This window comes from Elephas maximus, chromosome 3, assembly GCF_024166365.1.
Source record: "Elephas maximus indicus isolate mEleMax1 chromosome 3, mEleMax1 primary haplotype, whole genome shotgun sequence".
Classification (NCBI taxonomy): domain Eukaryota; kingdom Metazoa; phylum Chordata; class Mammalia; order Proboscidea; family Elephantidae; genus Elephas; species Elephas maximus.
In genome coordinates this window covers 97,674,648-97,698,469 of record NC_064821.1, presented here as the reverse complement: position 1 = coordinate 97,698,469, position 23,822 = coordinate 97,674,648, and the positions used below count along the sequence as shown (strand labels likewise).

General features: G+C 49.3%; 1 protein-coding gene across 4 annotated transcripts in view; it reads left to right on the top strand.

Moving 5' to 3' along the window:
• Positions 1–21,153, top strand: part of SSBP3 (single stranded DNA binding protein 3) — a 181,216-nt gene extending 160,063 nt beyond the window's left edge. For 3 of the 4 annotated variants that reach the window (XM_049879335.1, XM_049879337.1, XM_049879336.1), the window contains 9 exons: positions 5,295–5,359; positions 6,033–6,081; positions 6,821–6,856; positions 7,369–7,423; positions 8,779–8,849; positions 17,953–18,031; positions 18,283–18,311; positions 18,452–18,553; positions 19,370–21,152. In XM_049879335.1, coding sequence (XP_049735292.1) covers positions 5,295–5,359; positions 6,033–6,081; positions 6,821–6,856; positions 7,369–7,423; positions 8,779–8,849; positions 17,953–18,031; positions 18,283–18,311; positions 18,452–18,553; positions 19,370–19,399 — 516 coding nt within the window. In that variant the 3' untranslated portion in view covers positions 19,400–21,152. Of the gene's footprint in view, positions 1–5,294; positions 5,360–6,032; positions 6,082–6,820; positions 6,857–7,368; positions 7,424–8,778; positions 8,850–17,952; positions 18,032–18,282; positions 18,312–18,451; positions 18,554–19,369 lie in introns of all 4 variants that reach the window. The other variant, XM_049879338.1, reaches the window with a different exon arrangement.
• The last annotated feature ends 2,669 nt before the right edge of the window (positions 21,154–23,822 follow it).

The following is a 23,822-nucleotide window of genomic DNA, read 5'->3' as shown; positions in this document are numbered from 1 at the left end:
TATTTTTGTCGTGTTTTATAATTTTGCAGTATGGCGATCCTAAAGTGCTCTGCCTTTCTTGCCCGTGTGACCCCTCTGGTAGGGGCTTGACATTAGCAGGGTTGGGCCTGGGTGAGGGGGGTGTGTGTTGAATGGGTTGCAGGGTCTGGGATCAACCAGGGAGTGAGCATCAAGTCCTACTGGGCACAGGAGGGCCCAGAAGTTTCGGGCTCCAGGCTATGGACCAAGGCTGAGGGTAGGAGAGGCCTGGGACTTACCAGTCCCCAGGCCTCTTATCTCTGTCCCCTGAGGGCACTGCCAGCGCTCCCAGTGTACAGGAGAGAAAGGAGCTCTGAAGTTGGTGCTGGAGAGTATGGTTCTGGCGCCCGCTCAGCCCAATTGGACCTCCAGTCTCTCATCTCCAAAACGGACAGCCCATGGATGACCTCCTGGGGCTCGTTAAGGGGCTGGGGGAAGTGAGCTGTGAAGATCTAAACCGCAGCACAGCACAGACAAGGTGTTCACAGATCCCATATCTTGTTCCCTTCCCATGGGCCCTGGGGCTCTGGGGAGGGAGCCTGCCTTGTGAGCCGCCCTGGCTGCGGGAGAGGCTGCCAGCCCTGCATGCAGCCTTTAGTAGGCACCACTGTATGTGCAGTGCCACGCTGAGGCCAGACAACAGGGAGAATCTTCCGGCATGATAGTCCCAGTGGGGAATTAGATTGTTTTCAGCCACTGACCACTTCAGAACTTTCTGAACAAAGAAAGGTGCAGTTGTGGTCTTTGGGCTCCTTTATAGATTTCAAAACAGGACTGAGTGACAGTGCGTTTTTTGAGCCTAGAAACCCGTGTCACATTTCGGCTGAAACATCACAAAGGAACCAGCAGGCCAGGCGCCCCCCTGCCCTTTGCCCTCCAGCCTCAGACAGCTTTCACTCTGGTTTTGTGAAACAGCCAATGCCCAAAAAGGAGGCAGTATTTTCACTTAATTGTGTTCCTACTTTTAAAAAATTGTATGTATGTTAGCATCTGGCAGTAACCTTTTGCCAAGTTTTCAGAAGTGAATGCTGTTAGAATGTGGCTGAGACCGCAGGGGTCCTGGCCAGCTCCATGGAGAGAAGGCGAGGCGGCAGAGGTGCTGGCACCTGGGAGGGGCTGGAATCAGCACAGCTGAGAATCAAATGCCACCACGGCTTGTCTGCATTTGAGAAGGTTCAGATGAAGGATAACCTGTGATCCCTTGGGATGATCCTGTGCCACTGGGAGAAACCACGTCTCCTGGGGCCCCTTGCTGACCCAGGACTAGCCCAGGCCCAGTGCCTCAGAGCAGACCACAGAAATATAGGACCGTGAATTCTGGCCCAGAAAACCCAGGGGCCTGGTGAGGAGGGGGTGGGGACTCTCTGAGAAGCTTTCCCCAGGTTGCCCTGGGAAGCCCCCAAGTGTGGGATGGCCCCAGCTGGCCTCCACGTGATTGGAGGTGGTGATGGAGGACAGCTACCCCCACTACCCGGAAAACTGCCTGAACTCTGCCAGGTCATCTCCTCTTAAGGTGCCGAGAGTGGTGGGCGGGCCATGAGCAGTACCGAGGGGCAGGGAGTCACAGGAAGTAGCAGCAGCAGCCCCCATCCCATCCCCCAGCCCCTGATGGCAGCTCTGTGTCTTCCCATGTCCCTGGGACCCTCACAGGGCCTGGCTTCTTGCAGGGAGGAACTGAGACCAAACTGGGGGCTAACTCAGCATCTCCTAGCAAGGGAGTCCTTTGTTGATCCTGACTGTGGACCAGAGCCCTCTACCCAGAGTCTGGGATACCCAAGACAGACCCCTGTAAATGTGACCGGTCCTATGGCTGTGCTGAGGACTCCATTCTCTCCACCTGTCCCTGTCTCCGCAGGGCAGCGCAGGGGAGGGGAGAGGTTAGTGATCACACCTGGCAAAGCTTCCCCAGCATTGCCTCCAAAGACCCAGTGGAGTGAGCAGGAAGAGCTGGGTCTGTTTCACAGTTAAAACTGAGAAGAGAGAACCCATTTCTGCTGAGTCTCAGAAAGCATTCTTCCAGGTTCTCTGGCCTGGCTGGTGTTTCTGATTTGAAAACTTTGACCCCCCAAAACCTAGCATCGGCTCTACATCTGCCTGACTTGTGTGTGGCCTTGGCGAGGGTCTGTGCCTCTGTCTGAGTGGAGACTTGGTGGGGAGGCTCCTGAAGGCTGGGCAGGGTCAGGAAGCAGGGTGGCATAGCTGGAGTCACCCCTGGGGAGGTGTACACGGCATGCTTGGGTGTCTTTCAGGAGTGAGTGCCCTTTTGCCCTCTCCTCACCCCTCTCTCTCTGCCATGGCTTCCTTGGCTTCCATCCACCCCCGCCAGCTCCCCACTCTCACCCCTCAGTGTAGTCCTCTCCCCTGGGTGGGGGCTGCAGTAGGGTCTCACTCTGTACCTGGAAGACATTCCTAACGGCCCAGGAGCTTCCCATTCCAGAAGAGGCTGAGATTGAGAGGGGATTTAATAGCTGCACATGGGGTTTACAAGGCCCTTGAATACGTGAGGTTCTGCGATCCTTAAGACAGCATTTAGGGCTTTGGGGTTTGTTCTGCTACTGACATCCCAAGCCCCTCTAGGGCTTGCAAAGCACTTTCTAAGGCGTTTCATTAGATCCTCACGGGCCCTGTAAAGTCGGAAACACGTGTGGTTCTTTGTCCCCATTTCACAGATGAGGCAGCACGGCAGAGTGGTTTCAGTGCTTAAACAGAGCCAGACTGCTAGGCTCAGCCTCAGCTCAGCTGCTCACAGCTGTGTGGCTTGGGCTGCCATGCTACTTCTGCACCTCAGTTTCTTTATCTTCAGTGAAGGTGGGCATAGTGATGGGATCGTCATGATGATTAAATGAGGTGGTACACATAAAACCAGTAGCATAGCCTGGTATGGAAAAAACATTGTTGCTGTTTATGCCATTTGTCCAAAGTCACCAGTGAATGACTGAGCCAGGAGGCCCTCCCAGATTTTGACCTCAAATCTCGAGCTCTCTCAACCACCCTGTGGCATCGTCTGTAAAGTGGACGTGGCCCCTGCACTTACCCCTGTGGCCCTCTTTGCTGGAAGACGGGCACACATCTTGCTGGACCTGACCCTGGGGCTCAGCCCTGAGTAGGCAGGGCGATGTGGGGCATGGTGAATGCTGGCTGCCTGAGGGTTGATGAGCAACGGGCTCATGCCCTCCCCTCCTCAGTCCAGGCCTCGCCCTTTGCCAGCCAGCCTTGTTGCTTCTGCCATTGTCCACATCACATTTGGACATTTTTCCCACTCAGAGCCCTTCTAAGTGCACAAGCAGAGGAGGTAGCCCTGAGACAGGGAGCACTGGGAAATGGTCTTTGGCTAAAGAATACCTCATTAGCCTGATATCAGCTCTGAGCCTGTCGGTTCAGCTCTCGAACCTCCGGTACCTGTTCCATCTTCCCACCAGGCCAGTGGCTCAGAGTATAGACCCTGGAGTCTCACAGATTCAGGTCTGAACCCCAGCCCTGCCATTTATCAACTATGTTACTTTGGGCAAATCTTTTTTCCCCTCAGACCCGCAGTCTCCTATAAAATGGAAACAATACCAGCCTCATGGAGTTGTTATAAGGACCAAACCAGAGACTGCATGTAAGGCATACTGTGTGCTCAGTCAGTAAAGGGCAATTAATGCTTACTGTTCCTTTACCACCAGAATTCCACCAGTCACCTCCTTTCAATTATCCTACAAGGGCAGAACTTAAGCTGCAGCCAGGCTTATTTTATTTTCTGTTCATTCACTTATTCACTCTTTTATTGATTGATTCAGCTTAGACTTATTGGACACCAAGTCTGATACATGGCGTGAGGGGGATATAAAGATCATTAAGACAACAGTCTGCACTTTCAGATAACACTCAGATACTTGTATACCAGTGTTCGTGACAGCATTATTCACTATAACCAAAAGGTAGAAACAACCAAAGTGTCCATCAACGGATGAATGGATAAACAAAGTGTGGTATATCCATAGAGTGGAATATTATTCAGCCATAAAGAGAAATGAAGTTCTGATACATGCTACCACATGGATGAACCTTGTAGACATTATGCTAAGTGAAGGAGCCCAGACACAAAAGGACAAATGTTGAGTGATTTCACTTGTATGAAGGATCTAGAATAGGCAAACTCATAGACAGAAAGCAGATGAGAGTTTATCGGGGAGGTGGGAGTGGAGAGTTACTGCCCAATAACAGAGTCTCTGTTTGGGTGATGAAAAATTTTGGAAATAGATAATAGTGTTAGTTGTACAACATTGTGAATATAATTAATGTCATTGACTTATACACTTAAAAATAGTTAAAATGGAAAATTCTGTTGTATATATTTTACCTCAACAAAATTGGAAAAAAAAAAAAGACTCCAGAGGGAGAGATGGTTGTATGGCCAAGATCGTAACCCAGTATGATGAGGGCTATGAGAGGGATTACAGAGCATTCTGGGAGCATTTATTCCTGCAACAAAATAGCATGTGGAGAGGGGAGGTGGGGCAGTACAGGCTTGGATGTGGTAGGAGATAAACCAAGTGAAATTCCTGGAGTGCCTGGTCAGTACTCTTTGTGACCCACCCTGCTCTGCCTCGTGGATTGTACTAATCTAAGCAAGCCGAGTTGGACTCTCAGGAATTTCTGAGTTCTGTGTAGATGCTTCTCAAATGAAATAGTGACCCCACGAGTATAGCAATGGAGCTTCCCTCCTATTCCCCTAGTACCATGCCTGTTGAGGGCCCCACATGCTTGACCAAGTGGGAGGGGGAGGGGATGACCCAGGCTTGAGGCAAGGTGGGCGGCTCTACATGACAAGCCTGGGCCGCTTCTCCCATATTTCTACCTGACCCTCCCCCTCACCCCCACAGCCTTCCAGCCTAGTTTCTTCTCCCTCAGAGTTTCAAAGGCACTCATGTTCACCAGTTGAGTTCCTTTACTCAGTCACTTTCCTTTTACCTACCCTGAGACCTGTGGGAACAGCATCATGGGAGCCCAGAGGTGTGAGCAGCTTGCTTGATATCCGTTTGTTTTTGAGAAAGTCATCTTGAAGCCCCTGAAAATCCATTTAAAGCTGTGACTGTTCCTCTGTGCTGGCTTGTCATTGTGGTCCCCCGCACTCAATTCCCACCCTCCCCCAACCTTTTTGTAAAGAAGTATTTTTTTCTCATCAGATCCTTTTCACAGACTAACCCTCTCACTTATATTCTGTTTTTCCCCCCTCCTTCTCTCTCCGGTTCCCCTTCTCCTTCTCATAGACTGACCCTTGGTTATCGTTGCAGAATTACGGCAGCGGCATGAGACCACCACCCAACTCCCTCGGCCCCGCCATGCCCGGGATTAACATGTAAGGCGAAAACTGCTTGGCCAGTGGCTCAGAGCCCATGGCTTTTCCCACCCTGGCACCCCCCAGAACACTCACCAGTAATATTTGCACTTCTCTGGACCTCAGTCTCCTCATCAGTAAAATGAGGATGTTGATTCTGGCAATGAGAACTTATCCTCATATGTAGTGCTTCTCTGTTTGAAGCATGCTATGAGGATTAACTCACCTAATCTTCATAATAACCCTATGAGGCAGTTATTTCTCTCCATTTCCAGATGAGGTAACTAGGCACAGAGAGGTCAAGTAACTTACCCAAGGTCACACAGCTTTAAGTGGCAGTCAACATTTGAACCCTGGGAGTTTTTTTACTCCAGAGTCCATATAGTTAACCACTGTTCTCTAGTGTGTTAGTGGTTGTTAACCACTTTTTGAGGACAGACCCATCTGTAAATCTGTGGACTCCCGTCCTAGAAAAATGCACACACAGAGGAAATGTTAAAAGTTGACAGATTTTACATATAACTGAAAGGAGTTTGTAGATTGCTATCCGTGGAATGGCAGTACTAGCCCAGAGTCTCACCAGCCCTAGGGCTGTGTGAAGGACTTGCTCTTACTGATTTCTGCCCCCGCTGGTACCACCTCCATGGAGTGTACAGCCCCTCTTTCATTGTCTCCCTCTCTCTCCGTCTCTCAGGGGCCCGGGAGCTGGCAGACCGTGGCCTAATCCTAACAGTGCTAACTCAGTGAGTACCCAAGTCAGGTGGGCGGTGTTTGCCAGGGAAGGGTTTCTGGGTGTAGAGTGGTTTCTGTCCTTGGGCTAGAGGTGTCACTGTGCAGGGGTGATGCAGGAGGACACTTGGAAGAGTCCTGGGACACCTCCAGTGGCACCTGATGCCTCTAAGGAGAAGCCCATGTGGAGATGGATGCTTGGGGAGGAGCATGCTGAGGTCAGCAGAGCTTGGCCACATACCTGGCTGCGCTGCTCAGCCCAGCCCTCTGAGACACCAGGGCTAAATTAAGACCCTGGGCTCAGAGAGTACTATGCAAAGTAGGAGCTGCAACGTAGGGGCTCCTGCAGTCTCCGTCTCCCGGCGGGGCTGGCTTCTAGCACTCAGAGGAAGGGCCAGCAGGGGCTCAGCACAGACAATCCAGGGGAGACTGACAGAGGGGTGAGAGAAGCATGCTCTTTTCTGCCCTCCTGACCTGGACGGCCTCCTATGTCCTGGGCCCCCTGCCCCTGTGGCTCCTTGCCAAGGCCATGGGTAGCAAGAGACCATGCTCTCAGGATCAGTTCAATATAGGAGAGATGGGCTTCACTCATACCCCACAACCCTCCCAGGCAAACTGACCAGGAAGCTCAGGGGTGTCCCGCAGCCTCTCTTGTGAAAAATGGGGTTGTGTCCCCAAGTAGGTTTGGAAACTAAGGGGTGCTGCCTACCAGAGGACTCTCTGACCAGGGGCTCTCCTATATCTCATTTCTAGATTCCATACTCGTCCTCCTCACCTGGTACCTATGTGGTAAGTGTGTGGGTTTGGTGCCTTGCATGTCTAGCCATGTGTGTCTGAGTGTGCAAGACCACTCAGGAGTCCCTGGCTCTTTCCCTTTCAAAACACATTCTGAGCACAGGTTGTAAACTGTGTTAGAACTCGCTATCAATATTCAGGCATCTGGCACAGGCCTGTGCTGGCCCAGAAATCCCCAAATGAGACCCAGGAGTTGGGATTCCCATCTGGGGAGCTGATAGGTAGGACGATCGGCTCTACCACAGGCCACCAGGCGGCATGCACGTGAGCACACAGGTGTACACGCACACCCACAGTGCCTCTTGGTCTAAGAAGGAAGGGTCTAAGTGCAGTTGTCCTTAAAGCCTTGTGCTCTGCCTCTGAGTGAGCACTGGAGCTTCAGCCAGAGGTGATGCTCAGCTGGGCTCACGTGAGCAGTTGCTGTTGGCGTGGTGAGATCTGGGTGACCTCTCTCCTTGTGCATTGTCACAGCGGGTTTCTGATGACAGTTTTTATCTTCTCTTCAGGGGCCCCCTGGTGGTGGCGGCCCCCCAGGAACACCCATCATGCCTAGTCCTGCAGGTAAGAGAACTTGGGGTCATGGTGGGGATAGGGGCATGGGGAGTTCTGGAGGGGCCCGGGGCCAAGAGCCACAGCTCCTTCCTGAGTAGCACACCCCCCACCTGACATTTTGGCATCCAGGGACTTAGGGATAGGAGGCTTCCTGGTGCTACCAGTCCACTGTGTGTCCTCAGCCTGGTCACCGCTCATCTCTGGTTCTCAGGCACTGCTCTCTTAAAGGACAGGGCTGAGCAGGGAGGTCTGGGGACAAGGGCTCTCACTGTCCTTGTTCCCACTTGTAGGACATAGCCCTGTCCTGTGTGGGCATTTCTCTAGATGCCCTGAAAAGAGACTTTTGCCTTCTGGCATCTTGGGAGCGGGATGCTAAGGCATGCTGCATCGTGAGTTTTCGTAGCTCTTGGCCTCTGGTCCTCTGTGTGGGAGATCCCTTCCTTCCCCTTTTTCTTTAATCATAAGAGGGCATGCGTGCACACATGTGGGCACGTGCACACATGCACACACAGGCAGGCTCACGATTACATTTCTCTCCCAGCAGACCAGCCAGCTAGAAGGAACTCAACTTACAATCCTTACCGCTCCCCCCCGCCCCCCACTCCCCAGAATTAAAAGTGAGAGGCTGGTGAGCTTCTGCCTGAGAAATGTGAACCTCGCCCCTGATAGAAACATATCAGTTGATTTCTTAAAAAGACTTTTCTTGCTAGTTGGGGAGGTGCGGGGACCATCTCGCCCACCACCTCCTCGGCTCCCCATACCAGGGAGGCTGCTCAGCTGCAGGGGTGGAGCTGGCGGTGGCAGTGCTTGCCCGCCCCCACTCCCTCTTCCTGCTGCTGCATTTTTATGAGCTGCGTGACCTACATTCAGACTGGGTCACGTTCAACCTCTCCGTATGTTAATGCACCTCTGCCTCTCCCTCCCACCCCATCAGCCTGGCAGCATGGCCCCCAGGGTAATTCGTGGCGTTCCTCTTCCCCCAGTTTGATTAAAACACTGGGGGGTGGTTTCACAAGTAGGGGGCTGGCTGCCCCAGCATCATCTCAGTGTCTGGAGGCCAGGCATGGTCTGGGCTAGGGAGACAAGAACTATGAACCTGCAAGCCCCACCCTTTGCCGTAGCCACAGTGCTGTCCAGACATCCTGAAATTCTCCCTTTCCAGGGCTGAGTGGTTTTCACAGCTGAATTTTCTGTGATTAAAAACTTTGTGAATCTTCATTAAATACAAATTAGCCAGAAAATGGTGGTACTTAGAGGAAATTTTAGGTGATAAAATACAAAAGAATGAGTTCAAGTGCCATGAGTTTGTTTTAATTAAGAAATGAATTAATCACCCCGACTTGCGGGTTTCTACTGTTCTACAGATTCGACAAATTCCAGTGACAACATCTACACAATGATTAATCCAGTGCCGCCTGGAGGCAGCCGGTCCAACGTAAGTCTGCTTTCTAATAATTTACATATCAGGTACCATAACAAATCATAATTAACTTCATCAGCTGAGGGGAAAGCACGTTGAATTGATTTCAGCCATTTGTTACCAAAGATGAATAAAATAAACCATCAGAAAAGTGATTAACTCTGGGGCAGGTCAGTTCCCATTTCATAGCTGGCAGGGGGTGGACTGAATCCCACCCCGCTGGTCAGCGTGGGCACCGACACCACTGCTGGGACTCCCACTACTTCGCTCAGGGCGCTGGCGAGGGAGGACCTTGGGGCTGGGAGTCTGGGTCTGGTCCCTGCTCAGCTGACTCGCTGTCCTACCCTAGCAGCCCATCTCCCCCTTGGGGCTGTGTCCTTGGCTGTAGGAGCTGAGGATGGAGACCGCAACAAGAAGCACTTGTCTCACTGGAGAGCTTGTTGGCCCTGTGGCCTCCCCTGCGCCACAGCTGTGAGCCCTTAACTCCTGAACCTCCGCCTTCTGCCTCTCCTTGGGCCATTCTGGAAGCCCACTTTCCCCTTCTTTGCTTCTCAAAATTCCAACCCTTGAATGATGTTCCAGGTCAAATTCCACCTTTCTGATTCCTGCTTGTCTACTCCTTAAGAGCTAGCGACACCCCCTCCTGTGTTTCCTGAGCCCTTTGTTGGAGGCTTATCTTAGCCAGTTGCCTACCTCTTCCCTAACTGGGTGCTCCTGAGTTCAGAGCTCGGTCTGATTCACCTCTACAGACAACCTTCCCACACCAATTTTTTCGTTCCCCTAAACATTCTCCCTCCTCCGTGCCAAACGGGGAGGTGAATCAGACCAGCCTTGCCCTTGGGGAGCTCAGAGTCTGGAAAGGGAGGCTGCCATGTAAGCCAATCGGCACTGTCTGTGAACTACAGAACGAGAGGGTGGGCTTGGGGCCCCAAAGTTGTCTTTGGCCTGGTGAGGGGGCTGTGGCCTTTAGGGGCAACCTGTTTGGTTTTGTTGGCTGGGTTCCTAAGGTGACACACGAGTCACCCTATTTACTAAACCCTGGTCACGGCTGCCCCATGCTGGACACTGCACTCCTCTGAGGTAGGGTCTTTGGCTTGCCTCCTGGGGCTCCAAGGGGAACTTTAGCCAGGGTCACATGGCAAGGAAGTGTGGGAATAGTGTGCTGCACTGCTGCGTTCTGCTCCACCACCCGCTCCCTCACTCCCCTCCTGCACCTCCCACCACCTCAGTGCTGCCTCCTCACTAGGGCGATCAACCATCCCGGCGTTGGCACTGAAAGTCCTGTCTCAGGAAACAAAAAGTCCCGATACTTGGCAATAGATGTGGAAGGTTCAGGGGAAAGTACAAAACCCATACGGGGGCCCGAAAAATAGGGTCTGGACATACTGTTCTTAGTGTCAGATGGCGGCGGTGTAGATGACTCACCTCCACCGTGGCCGTCGCTGTATCCGCCTAACCGCTGACGTCGGCAGCCGTGACTTGCGGGTGACAAGAGGGGACCATCTGTGTTGCCTCGTTCAGGGATGCGACTTCAGTGCACTGTAATCATGAGTGTTCGTGGTCTGCCTTGACTCTGCTTGCAGGCCAGCTGTTGTGCTTTGTGTCGGGATAGTGCTGGTTTAATGCTTCATGTTGTGAATATTGTGACCATGTTTCCTAAAGAGAGTTCCCATGATGAAAATGAGAAGGAATTGCAACACCAACACCAGCGTGACCCACACATTGCTGAAAAAGAAGGCCCAACGACTGCGTTATTTTAATGACAGATGGAAGGACACATACAGCTGGGCTAGGGGGTAAATGGCCACACACAGCATACTCCACGGCATGTGGGAAAGGACATGGGGCGGGGTCTGATGGGGAAGGAGCTGCGGACGCACATGTGAGACTGAATCCCACAAGCCCAGGCTCAGGTAGGCAAGTTCTTCAAATCAATCAAAAGTAGCTGTGTCATCCAAAGAGACACCAATGACCAGTCAGAGCCAGCAGCTGCCAAATGAGCTGGGGCACATGAATGACATGTGTCATCATGTCATTTGTTTGATTGCTCTACGAACGGAGAAAGTGGTATTTTCTGTTTGAGAGGTGGCAACTAAAATGCCCTGGGAATGAGCAAAAGGGGAAATTTTGATAACAGATGTGTTGGTCTGTTATGGATTAAATTGTGTCCCCCCTAAAAGATACGGTTGATATCCTAACCCCTGTCCCTGTGAGCATGACCTTGTTTGGAATAGAGTCTTAGAAGATTTTATCAGTTAACGTGAGTTCATACGGGAGTAGGGTAGGTTCTAATCCTGTGTGACAGCTGTCCTTATACTAGAGGAGAAGAGACAGGGAGACAGAAGAAGGACACTGCTTGATGCTGCACCTGGAAGCCAAGGATTGCCAGGAGCCACCAGAAGTTAGGAGGGAGGCATGGAACATTTCTTCTCAGAAAGAGTCAATACAGCTGATACCCTGATTTGGACGCCAGCCTCCCGAACTGTGAAACAATAAATTTCTGTTCTTTAAAGCTGTCTGCTTTGTGGTTTTTTATTACAGCAGCACTAGGAAACTGACACATGGTCCGTTACAGTGTACGGCTGATTCTGTTAGACCTTACCAGTGACCACGCTTTGTTAAGTGGCACATTGAATCATGGCAACAACAACAAAAAAATGTTGTCTCTAGCTCTTAGGCACTGTGATTTGAAAAATGGAGCTTCAGGTTGTCTTCTCAAAGATTTTTTTTTTTAAATAATTTTTATTGAGCTTTAAGTGAACATTTACAAATCAAGTTAGTCTGTCACATACAAGCTTATATACACCTTACTCCACACTCCCACTTACTCTCCCCCTAATGAGTCAGCCCTTCCAGTCTCTCCTTTCGTGATAATTTTGCCAGCTTCCAACCCTCTCCACCCTCCCATCTCTCCTCCAGACTGGAGATGCCAGCACAGTCCCAAGTGTCCACCTGATACAAGTAGCTCACTTTTCATCAGCATCTCTCTCCAACCCATTGTCCAGTCCCTTCCATGTCTGATGAGTTGTCTTCGGGTATGGTTCCTGTCCTGGGCCAACAGAAGGTTTGGGGACCATGACCGCTGGGATTCCTCTAGTCTCAGTCAGACCATTAAGTTTGGTCTTTTTATGAGAATTTGGGGTCTGCATCCCACTGATCTCCTGCTCCCTCAGGGGTTCTCTGTTGTACTCCCTGTCAGGGCAGTCATCGGTTGTGGCCAGGCACCATCTAGTTCTTCTGGTCTCAGGATGATGTAAGTCTCTGGTTCATGTGGCCCTTTCTGTCCCTTGGGCTCATAGTTATCGTGTGACCTTGGTGTTCTTCATTCTCCTTTAATTCAGGTGGGTTGAGACCAATTGATGCATCTTAGATGGCAGCTTGTTAGCATTTAAGACCCCAGACGCCACATTTCAAAGTGGGATGCAGAATGTTTTCATAATAGTATTATTTTGCCAATTGACTTAGAAGTCCCCTTAAGCCATAGGCCCCAAACCCCCGCCCTTGCTCCGCTGACCTTTGAAGCGTTCAGTGTATCCCGGAAACTTATTTGCTTTTGGTCCAGTCCAGTTGAGCTTACCTTCCGTGTATTGAGTATTGTCCTTCCCTTCACCTAAAGTAGTTCTCATCTACTAACTAATCAGTAAATAACCCTCTCCCACCCTCCCTCCCTCCTCCCCTCGTAATCACAAAAGTATGTGTTCTTCTCAGTTTATACTGTTTCTCAAGATCTTATAATAGTGGTCTTATACAATATTTGTCCTTTTGCCTCTGACTAATTTCACTCAGCATAATGCCTTCCAGGTTCCTCCATGTTATGAAATGTTTCACAGATTCGTCACTGTTCTTTATCGATGCGTAGTATTCCATTGTGTGAATATACCACAATTTATTTACCCATTCATCTGTTGATGGACACCTTGGTTGCTTCCATCTTTTTGCTATTGTAAACAGTGCTGCAACAAACATGGGTGTGCATATATCTGTGTGAAGGCTCACTCTAGGGTATATTCCGAGGAGTGGGATTTCTGAGTTGTATGGTAGTTCTATTTCTAACTTTTTAAGAAAACGCCAGATAGTTTTCCAGAGTGGTTGTACCATTTTACATTCCCACCAGCAGTGTATAAGAGTTCCAATCTCTCTGCAGCCTCTCCAACATTTATTATTTTGTGTTTTTTGGATTAATGCGAGCCTTGTTGGAGTGAGATGGAATCTCATTGTAGTTTTAATTTGCATTTCTCTAATGGCTAATGATCGAGAGCATTTTCTCATGTATCTGTTAGCTGCCTGAATATCTTCTTTAGTGAAGTGCATGTTCATATCCTTTGCCCACTTCTTGATTGGGTTGTTTGTCTTTTTGTGGTTGAGTTTTAACAGAATCATAGATTTTAGAGATCGGGCGCTGGTCGGAGATGTCATAGCTGAAAATTCTTTCCCAATCTGTAGGTGGTCTTTTTACTCTTTGGTGAAGTCTTTAGATGAGCATAGGTGTTTGATTTTTAGGAGCTCCCAGTTATCTGGTTTCTCTTCATCATTTTTGGTAATGTTTTGTATTCTGTTTATGCCTTGTATTAGGGCTCCTAACGTTGTCCCGATTTTTTTTCCATGATCTTTATCGTTTTAGTCTTTATGTTTAGGTCTTTGATCCACTTGGAGTTAGTTTTTGTGCATGGTGTAAGGTATGGGTCCTGTTTCATTTTTTTGCAAATGGATATCCAGTAATGCCAGCACCATTTATTGAAAAGACTATCTTTTCCCCAATTAACTGACACTCGAAGATTTTAATGAAACCACAGAAAGCACAACACAAAAGATTGTTGTTCTCATGTCCAAATACAAACTAGACTTTGCTAATTTATCTGCATATTCAGCAGACAGTACACAGGTAAATTTTGGTAAATTTTATTTAGTCCATAAACTTCTTACTAAAGAAAATGAAAAGATCTTAAGCACTAAATATCTTGTACACCTTGTACACAACACTGCTAAAAAAAAGGACCGTGATTTGCTTACCTGTGGTATCGAGGCTCTCAGAAAGTTTTCAGTCACTTCTCAGTTTCCTCAGAACCTGTTGAAGCACTTAAGGAGGGTTTTAACTTTATAGAAATGGAAGCAAGCGCCTCCTCAGACATGTGCCCACAAGATAGCTTTTGTTGCCGGCCATAGAAAAACTGTTAAAATGTTGACCTGCTGTGAAAAATCACATTTTTCAAGTGGGTGACAAGAAGAATGTCCTCTGATTTGGAAATGTATTGAGGAAGAGAATGGAGAAAGGAAATTTATATGCTCTATCTCCAAAACTGCTTGATGATCCTTGAAGAGACCACGAGGAGCCTAGAAAAGGATGAACCAACGATGCCTGAGTCGTTCACTGTTATGTTTGGGCTACAACAAAATCTCACAGGGTGAGAAAAAATGACTCATTTTTAGGGAATGAGTGTTTCAAAACTCAAAAAAGTCACCAGACAAGGGCAGCCAAATTAAACAAGACCCTCTCAATTCCTTTATTAAAACTGTCACTTACTTGGAATCCAACTTCAGTTTCACAAGTTCAGATTACGTCTGTGTTTCAAAACCGTTTCCCCTGAGAAAGAGAGGTTTAATTTATAAAGTCATCTAGTGTGCTTCGGAGTGTTTAAAAATCATGGCCATCTTAGACAGGGTTAGCCCATCGATGAACTGATAGATACAAAGGATGTGATTGACAGACAGCTGGTCTACCTAAACAAGCCTGTGGATACAAAGTGGACGGACATCCTTGGGGAGCTAGAAACTGACTCCTATAAGTTAAAAACCTATGCTAGTAAGTGAAGTCCTGAGTATTCCATACACAAATGCTTTTGTGGCAAGTATATTTAACTTTAGGAGTCCTGGTTGCACAGTGGTTAACCACTTGGCTGCTCACCAAAAGGTCAGCAATTCAAACCTACCAGTGGCTCCATGGAAGAAAAGACCTGGCAATCTGCTCCCGTAAAGATTTTAGCTTAGGAAGTCCTGTGGGGCAGTTCTACTCTGCCCTCTAGTCACTATGAGTCAGAATCAACTCTGCTGCACACAACAACAGTATATCTTGCTTGATGTCATCACATTGGACAGACACCAGGAGTCAGTGTAGTGTGGGCTTCACAAGTGCAGAGCTGCAAATCAAGGTGAATTTTGCGTTTGACTATATTCAGTTCCACCACTTCATCAAAGAAAAGAAAGGTGTCTTGAACACTGCAGGCAACTCCGAAGGGTTACTGGAATGTGAAAACCCACCAAAAGCCCATTGCCACTGAGCCTGCTGCAACTCATAGCAACCCCATAAGACAGAGTAGAACTGCCTTATAGGGTTTCCATGGAGCAGCTGGTGGATTTGAACTGCCAACCTTTTGGTTAGCAGCCGAACTCTTAACCACTATGCCAGCAGGGTTCCACTGGAAAGTGAAGCAGAGTAAAATTATCCTCCTGTTCATGGGACAGAAAGAAACTTACCACTGTTTAGTTTATTATTAGGTATATGTTAGGTAATAACTGTTCAATCAGTCCTAGTGTATCTACAGTCTCCTTTTTAAAAATATTACATTTAAGTACCTTCAGAATACACAATAATACAGCCTCCAAAATAAATTCTTTTCAGAGTACAGGAATATTATAAAAATCTTGCTGTATTTTCTCATACTTATCATTAATTAGTTCTCCTAATTACTGTTAATTGCCGCTGTTAACTAGTCCTACTGTTAGTTCAAGTAACAGCAGTTCTGTAACAGAAATTATATAATACAGAATAAACAAATGATGCTGGAACTCAGTGGCTATATCCATGTACAAATGTCTGAAGTTGGACCCCTTAACACCAAAACACAAAAATTGACCCAAGATGTATCATAGACCTGATTTTAAGAGCTAAAACTAATAAGGTACTTAGAAGAAAACATAGGAATAAATCTAATTGTCTTTGGGTTAAGCAAAGCCTTCTTAGATATGTCACCAAAAGCACAAATGACAAAAGAAAAATAGGTAAATTGGATTTCATCAAAATTAAAAACTTTTGTGCATCAGAGGACAACATTGAGAAAGTGAAAAGACACCCACAGAATGGGAGAAAATCATTTGATATTACATATCTGATAAGTGACTTGTATCCCCAGGATATATAAAGAACTCTTGTAACTCAACAAAAAGACAACCTAATTTAAAAATGGGCAAAGGATCTGAGTAGACATTTCTCCGAAAATGATGTACAAATGGCCACTAAGCACATGAAAAGATGTGCAGCATCATTAGCCATCAGGAAAATGCAGATCAGAACCACAGTGAGATGGCACGTCACACCCACTAGGATGGCTGTATTTGAAACGATAGGTAATAACAAGGGCTGACTAGGATGTGGAAAGTTAGAACCCTCATACATTGCTGGTGGGAATGTAAAATGGTGTGGGTGCTTTGGACAAACAGTCTGGTAGTTCCTCAAAAGGTTAAACAGAGTTACCATATGACCCAGCAATTCCACTCCTAGATATATACCCAAGAGAAATGAACACGTGTGTCCACACAAAAATTTGTACATGGATGTCCGTCATACCATTGGTGATAGCCAAAAAATAGAAACTACAGATGAGTAGATAAACCACATGTGGTTTATGCATACAATGGTGTGTTACTCAGCCACAAAAGAAGTGAAGTACTGATACATACTACAACATGGATGAACCTTGAAAGCATTGTGCTAAGTGAAAGAAGCTAGACACAAAAGGCCCCATATTATTGTATGACTCCGTTTCTAGGTATCTAGAAATGGAGGAGTAATGGGCAGATCTGTAGGAATAAAAAGTAGAGTAATGGTGGCCAGGGGCTGGGAAGAGCAGCAAATGGATGTGGGGTTTCTTTCTGGGATGAAGAACATATTCTAAAATTGACTGTGGTGATACTTATAGAACTCGTCACTGTACCAAAACTCAATGAATTAGGCACTTAATTAGGTGAGTTATAGGTATACTGTAGATTATATATATTTTTTAGATTATATCTCAGTAATAAACCTGTTAATAATACACAATAATGTGTGATTTCAAATAAGAACTTGTTTTTCACGTCTGTGTTAAAGCAGTAACGCACATGTACATGATTATTTATTAGATATATTACCATGTCTTGGGATTTTTTGGTCTGGTGTGGCTGTGTCCCAGGTTGACACTCTAAAAAATTGGCCACCCTTCTCCTTACACTGCTTGGGTTAATGGGCATGAAATTTGTTACCAGATGGCAAAATGCTCCCTGAAGTCTCCGGGCCATCCTGGGAGGCCCCTGGGGAGGGACCTGGGGAAGTGGCTCGTGCCCTACCCCACCTTGCAGTCTGGTCTCCACCTTACTCCCTGCACACCTCTGCTCCAGCTGCCCCAGGCTAGAGTGGCCACTTCACTTACTATTATACAGGAACCCTGCCTGGGATGACTTCCTGTGGCCATTCTCTGCCTGCCCTTGTCCAGGCCTAGGCCCAGGTGTGGCTCTGCTCTGTGTCCTCAGTGCCCAGCACAGGCCAGAGGCCAAACAGCCCTCTGCTCTGCTACCTCTGCCCCCTCCCACCATGCCAGCCAGCCTTCATCCCAGGGCCTTGGCTCTCCAGGATGGGCTCCAAGTGTCCCCGGCCTGTGACTCGTGGGTGTGAGATGTGGCATCCCTGGCCTTCTGTTGCTTCCTTTGTGGATGTGTTTGATAGTTCCCAACAAGCCTGGGGGTGGGGTAGCGTAGATGTCGTTTCTGAGCCTCCGATCTGTGGACAACATCAATTCTGCGTGGGAGCTGCCTCTGTGACCGCCCTCTACCACCCACAGGCCTGTGGAGACAGTTCTGGGCATGCTCCCCTCCTGATGGTCCCTTTGCCTTGCACAAATCAGAGGGCCACGCTGAGGCGCCACCTCCAAACTCCTAGGGCGCTAAACGTCCAAGTGTGTGGGAGAGAAGCCCACCAGCGTGGAAACTCCCTGAGGGCAGGACTCTTGCTGCAGCTGGGGCTCAGTGCTCGGGGCCTAGCAGGTGCTCCGCTTGCGTTTGTGAACTGACACCTTGTGTGTGGGAGCCCGCGAGGGGCTGCACAGGGCCGTGGGCCCCACTGAGCTACCATCTTGTGCTTTTCCCTCAGTTCCCGATGGGTCCTGGCTCTGATGGCCCGATGGGTGGCATGGGCGGCATGGAGCCACACCACATGAACGGATCATTAGGTAAGACACAGGCTCCCAGGCACACCAGGCCCTGCCATGCCCTGCCTGGCCCATCTTAAAGTTGGGTGGGTACACAGGAAGGTCCCGAGAGAAAGACACTGCCCCATCAGAAAACTCTCTGCACAGAACAGTGTGGGATTTGGGTGGATGGAGTCGGAGGCCGGAGAAGCACAGGGAGGAACAAATCTCTCTGGAAGCCCCTCCACAGGGGAGTGAGCAAGAAACTGAACCGGATTCTTCTTTCCTTCCAGGGTCAGGCGACATAGATGGACTTCCAAAAGTGAGTCTGCCCTCGATGCCTCCTTCTTGACAGCACCCTCTGGCCTTCCTCTGGGGCTCCCTGGAGAGCCTTTCTCCCTGTGTGGGCAGGTCGCTGAGGACACAGGGGCGGGGCCTCACCTCTCCCTCCTCTGTCCTCAGAATTCTCCCAACAACATAAGTGGCATTAGCAATCCTCCGGGCACTCCGCGTGACGACGGCGAGCTAGGAGGGAACTTCCTCCACTCCTTCCAAAATGACAATGTAAGCCCTGCACTTGACTGGGACCCTTCACTCCATCACTGGCTTGCCATCCTAGGGGGCTCTTCCTTGGGAGAAGTTGCCATGGCTGCCTCCCACCCCTTGGGCTGGTCTTTAGGGCCTCCCCCTTGAAGCCCCACTGCCTCCCTTCTGCACGGCTTTGACCACTGCCACTGAGTCTGGCTCCTGGCGGGTCACACTGGAGGCTTCCACAGCAGGCAGGATGCCTGCAGCACACATTAAGCTGGTGGGGCTGGAATAGCCCTGGCCTCCACTCTCCGGGTCTCGGGGGCAGCATTGCTGCTGGGGGCTGTTTGCATTTGTCCTGGGGAGGAAGGTTCATACAACCAGTGATTTCCAGGGGTCTCCAAATGCAAAAGGTTGGTCTACTGTTTTCCACATCAGGGTGCTATTAATTAAGTCTCATATGAAGAAACATTGTTAAGATTGAGCCAGCCAATTTTGAGAGCCCCAGACTGGATCCCACGCCAGTGCATCGTGGTCAACTCTAGGGAAGCTTCCTGCCCCACTGGGGAAGGGCAGGGGCAGCCACTTATTGGGCTGGAAAAAAGGGGGGATTTGAAGAGGAAAGGGGCAGGGGGAGGCTAACTTGCTCCCATAGTTCCTGACAGAGGGGCACAGGCTGAGACAGGGCCCTGAACCCTCCCACCCAGTACTTGGTGCGCCCCTCAGCCCCCGACTAGCCCTGTCTGCTCTGTGCAGAGAACCTTCATGGGGCAGTTGGCATCTCAGCCCCACCACAGCTTTCTCCAGCCCCCAGTTCTCACAACACCCCCTTCTTTGCTTTCCCCCTTCCAGTATTCTCCAAGCATGACGATGAGTGTGTGATCTGCCCCTTCCTCCTCCTCCTCTTCAAGACGCTGAGAGAGCCGGCATTGCAGGCGGGAAGATGCCAGAAATTATGCAAGAAGCAGTGAGGTGTCATTACCCAGGAGCTGGTGGAGGGGCACCTCCCCGCTCCCCTCAGCCCCTCCACCCTCCCCCTCCACACCCCCCACCTTTCCCAATTTTAGTTTCATGCAATAAAAAGGCCGGACTTTTTATTCCATAAAACATGAAGGACAAAACGCAAAATAAAATATATTTCAAGTCAATGACCAGAAAGAAATCCCACCCCTGGCCCTTTCCCGAAAGGACGTTTTATGTACATGACACTTTTTTGTTGTTTTTGTTTGGGGTTTTATTGTTGTTGGGATTTTTTTATTTTCAGGGGGGTTTTTTGGGGGAAAAATTTTTAAAAATGGAATCTTCTAGCAAGCCCCCCCACCCCACCCCAATCAACCTCTTTGCTTTCTTTAAAAAAAGAAAAAAAGGAAAAAAAAAAAAGCCAGCCCTGCTGTCTGTCCATTCCCAGTCCTTCCACCAGGAAAGCTAGTCTAGGTGTGAGCTCTCACGCTGTCTTTGTAGCCATCTGAAAATAATAATAATAAACTGGACAGTTTACAATTGGTGGTTTCTTTCAAAAGGCCTTTCTTGGAAAGAAAAGTCACCCTTTTCCATTTGGGGTTTTTGGTTTGTGCAGATGGGCAAGGGAGGGGCGGGAACCTGTTTTGATTTTGCTCGGGTTTTCCGGCCATGGTGGCAGCACAACTTGGACCCCAGGAGCCCCTCCTCAGAGCCCCCCATCCTGTGGCCGGAGGGGCCAGACCATCCAACCCGCTTTAGGACCCTGCCACGGCCCAGACCTTCACGGTGACCCGGTGGCATGCACTGTGTTCCCAGGACTGCATCCTCCTCTCTCCTGGACCTCTCTTCTGCCCTGGCCTCCCTGCCTCTCCAGCCCCCTCCTCAGCCCCCGCCTGTTCTTCCCAGTGAGAATCCTGCCAGCTGGGTGGTGGCTGGAGCCGGCGTGGGAGAGGCCACCACTGACAGGATGGCTATGACCTGGGACATGGAAACTGTGATCTCCTCGTGCTCATTCCCGAGACTGCTCACATCCTCGTCGTCCATAGGGGCAGAGTGGGGCTGGGCTTTTGGTTTTCTTTCTCTTTTGTTTTTTTTCTTTATTCTTCCTTTTTCAAAGATGGGATCTTGACCAGAATTGCTCTGTATATGCTTGGAACTGGATGGAAAGACTTTGGGATCGTCGTAGGGGGGCGGGGGTGGGGGGGAGGATACCAACAACCAAACAGATGTGCTGTTTCCGGTCCTGTTTTTATTTTCAAAAACCTACCAACCCAGCAGTGGAGCCTGTCCCCTCCCAGGAGAGGCGACTCATGGCCTAGCTCACCTCACCACCCCATGGAAGCCTTTGTGTCTTGCCCTCGAAGACAGCCGAATTCTTTGTACATTGACACGCCCCTGTCCTCTCCCTGCCCCCCTGTAGCTGGTCTTTGTTTTATTACCTCCCCTTTCTGATCCATGTATATCATATTATGTGAGATATCATCTGCCTGAAAAAAGACCTTGTGCGGATTATTGGGAGCATTGTAGCTGTTTTCTGTGTTTTTTCTTACCTTGTAGTCTGGTTCTGAATTAAGAGAGGAAAAAAAAGTAATTATGATACATTGTAGTTTGTGTACGATATATGTTGATAAGGTTTTATTAAAGGGACATCTTTTTTCCGCAGCCCTTGCTGACAATATTTGGGGGAACGTGGGTTGGAGTTTATTACGCTGACTACAAAATGCAAGGAGACTGTTTGGGCACAGTTTTTGAGCCTGGCCCAGAACAAGATTGTGTTGTGTTTTTAAGGCGTCTGCCTTCTTTTTCTGGGCGTGTTAATTATGCATTTTCTGTAGAGTTGCAGTGACCTTTGGGGAAGGTGGGTTGGAAAGGAGGACATCAGTCTCACTTCAAATATTTGGGGACATTCTAAGTCAGATTCGATTTCTTGTCTTGCAAACACATCTTGGTTTGCCAGAATGTCTTCTGGAAGTAGAAAAATGTCCCTGGTGACCTGTTCCCAGTCAGGAGCCAGTTTGGGCCAGGATAACCCTGTGGGCTGCAGCCACAACCTGCTTTCTCCCATCAAGTGAAATTTGTTTCCCCAAAGCCCCCCCTGCCTCAGGCCTGAAGTGCCGTCTGGTGGGGGCAGCTGGGATTGACCTGAGGCAGCTACAGAGAAAGCTAAGGCCTGAACCCCTTAGGTGCTGGGCCCAGGGAGGCTTCCCCCCTCCCCCAAACCTTTTAAGAGCCCTGGTGGCACAGTGATTAAGCACTTGGCTACTAACTGAAAGGTTGGCAGTTCAAACCCACCAGCTGCTCTGGGAGAAAGATGTTGCAGTCTGCTTCCGGAAAGATCACAGCCCTGAAAACCCCATGTGGCAGTTCTTCCCTATCCTATAGGGTCACTATGAGTCAGAATCAACTTGACAGCTGTAGGTTAGGTTTTGGGTTAAGACCTGGTGGCGCCATGGTTAAGCACTCAAAAGGTCGATGGTTCAAATTTACCAGCCACTCCAAAGAAGAAAGATGTGGCAGTCTGCTTCCACAAAAATTATAGCCTTGGAAACAAACCCTATGGGACAGTTCTATCCTGTCTTACAGGATTGTTATGAGTCGAAATCGACTCAGTTGGTGATGGGTTTGGTTTCTTTTTTGGTCTACAGCAATGGAGAGCTCTTAAAGGATTTTAAGAATAGCACAATCTCTTTTGAATTTTAGAAAAATTGTGCTGGACGCAGCCTGGAAGATGAATTGGGGAGCCTGGGCAGGATATAGGAGACCCATTCCCAGCTGTCATCAAGGCAAGAAATGCTGAGAGCTGGGCTGAGGGGAGCCCCAGTGGACTCTGACAATGTTTAGAAATTAGAAGTCCAGGTTCCTTGTTCTGCTCTCCTTGAATTACCTGGACCTCTGGGAACCTTACACTAGGCTTGCAGCAGGTGGGGAGGTGGACACAGAGGACCTGGGCAAAGTGGGGGTTCATTCCCCCTTTATAAGGGTCTGAGGGTACCAGGCTGCAAATTGCCAGCTGGTACCTTTGCCACTTCTTGCTGCATGGCCATGAGCAAGTTAATTTATACCTCTACCCTTAGTTGGAATCCACTCGATGGCAACGCGTTTCTTTTTTTTTCTTTTATCCTTAGTTTATAAAATGGGGATAACGGTTTTGCCTACTTGATGGAGTGGTTGTCTGGGTAAGTTAATATTTGTAAAATGTTTAGAGTAGTGCCTTGCACAAAATTAGTATGTTAGCTACTAGTGCTGTTGTTATTCATACTGGGGGACAGTACCAATGAGTGATGGGGAGTAGCTGGAAGGATCCAGAAGATTACATTTGGCCCATCCTTTCTCTCCTTGAATAATGTTTCCTAGGCTTTTTACTGAGCACCAGGACACCCTTGAACCATTGGGAAAACATCCCCATTGGGATAAGGAGACTCAGGCACATCCACCACTGAGCACCTGCCATAAGCTGACCCAGTGCTGGGAAGAAGGTGGAAATGATGGCAAATACCGTTCAATACCTTTGTTGTCGCCTGGACTACAGAGCAGGAGTCAGGCACAGACAAGGGAGTGGAGGGTGCTGAGCTACAGGGGAACTCAAGTCCTGGGGCTCTAGCCGAGAGGATGGGCAGGGCCCAGCCTGTCACAAGAGCCTGCGGGTGCCAGCACCATGAGTGCGCTCGCTACTTGGTTCTCTTGTTTCTGCCCGCCCTGCTGGGGGATGGAGAACACTGAGCGCCCCTCCCAGTCACCCCTCAGCTTGTGACCCCAGGAACCAGCCCTGCAGTTCTACAACTTTCACCACTGATGGGGGTGTCTTGCTGTCAGCTTCCCACTCGGTGCAGGTCTCTGAGGAAAGGACGGGTTTTTGATCACTACCCCACCGCTCCCTCCCCAGGCCTCACAGCTGCGCTGCACCAGTACAAGGATCCTGGAACGAGGGCCAGGAGAGAGGGGGTGTCATTCCCATCTTTGATAGCGGGCAGCTTTAGCCCACCACTGAAACTTAGGAGTGGAAGAGCCTGGGTCCAAGCTCAGTGGCCACTTTCCCACGAAGGTTATCAGTATGCACAAGGCACTCCTAGGAGGACAGCCTGCACGGAGGGCCTGGCCTGAGTTAAGGCTAGGAACCACGCCCCCCCCACCCCTGCCAGGGGCTTCGAGGGCAGTCCTGGGGCCTGGTGGGAAAGGGAGTTAGTGCCAGGCAGCACAGGCCTCCACTCCCTCTTCCCCCTGGGAACCCCTACCCCTAATACAGCACCCTTCCCGGAGCCAGAAAAGTGGAGCCTGGAGGCAAGTCAGCTGATGTCAGCAGCGGCCTGTCGGGTCAGCAGCTGCCAAGATGCAGACACTCCCAGAG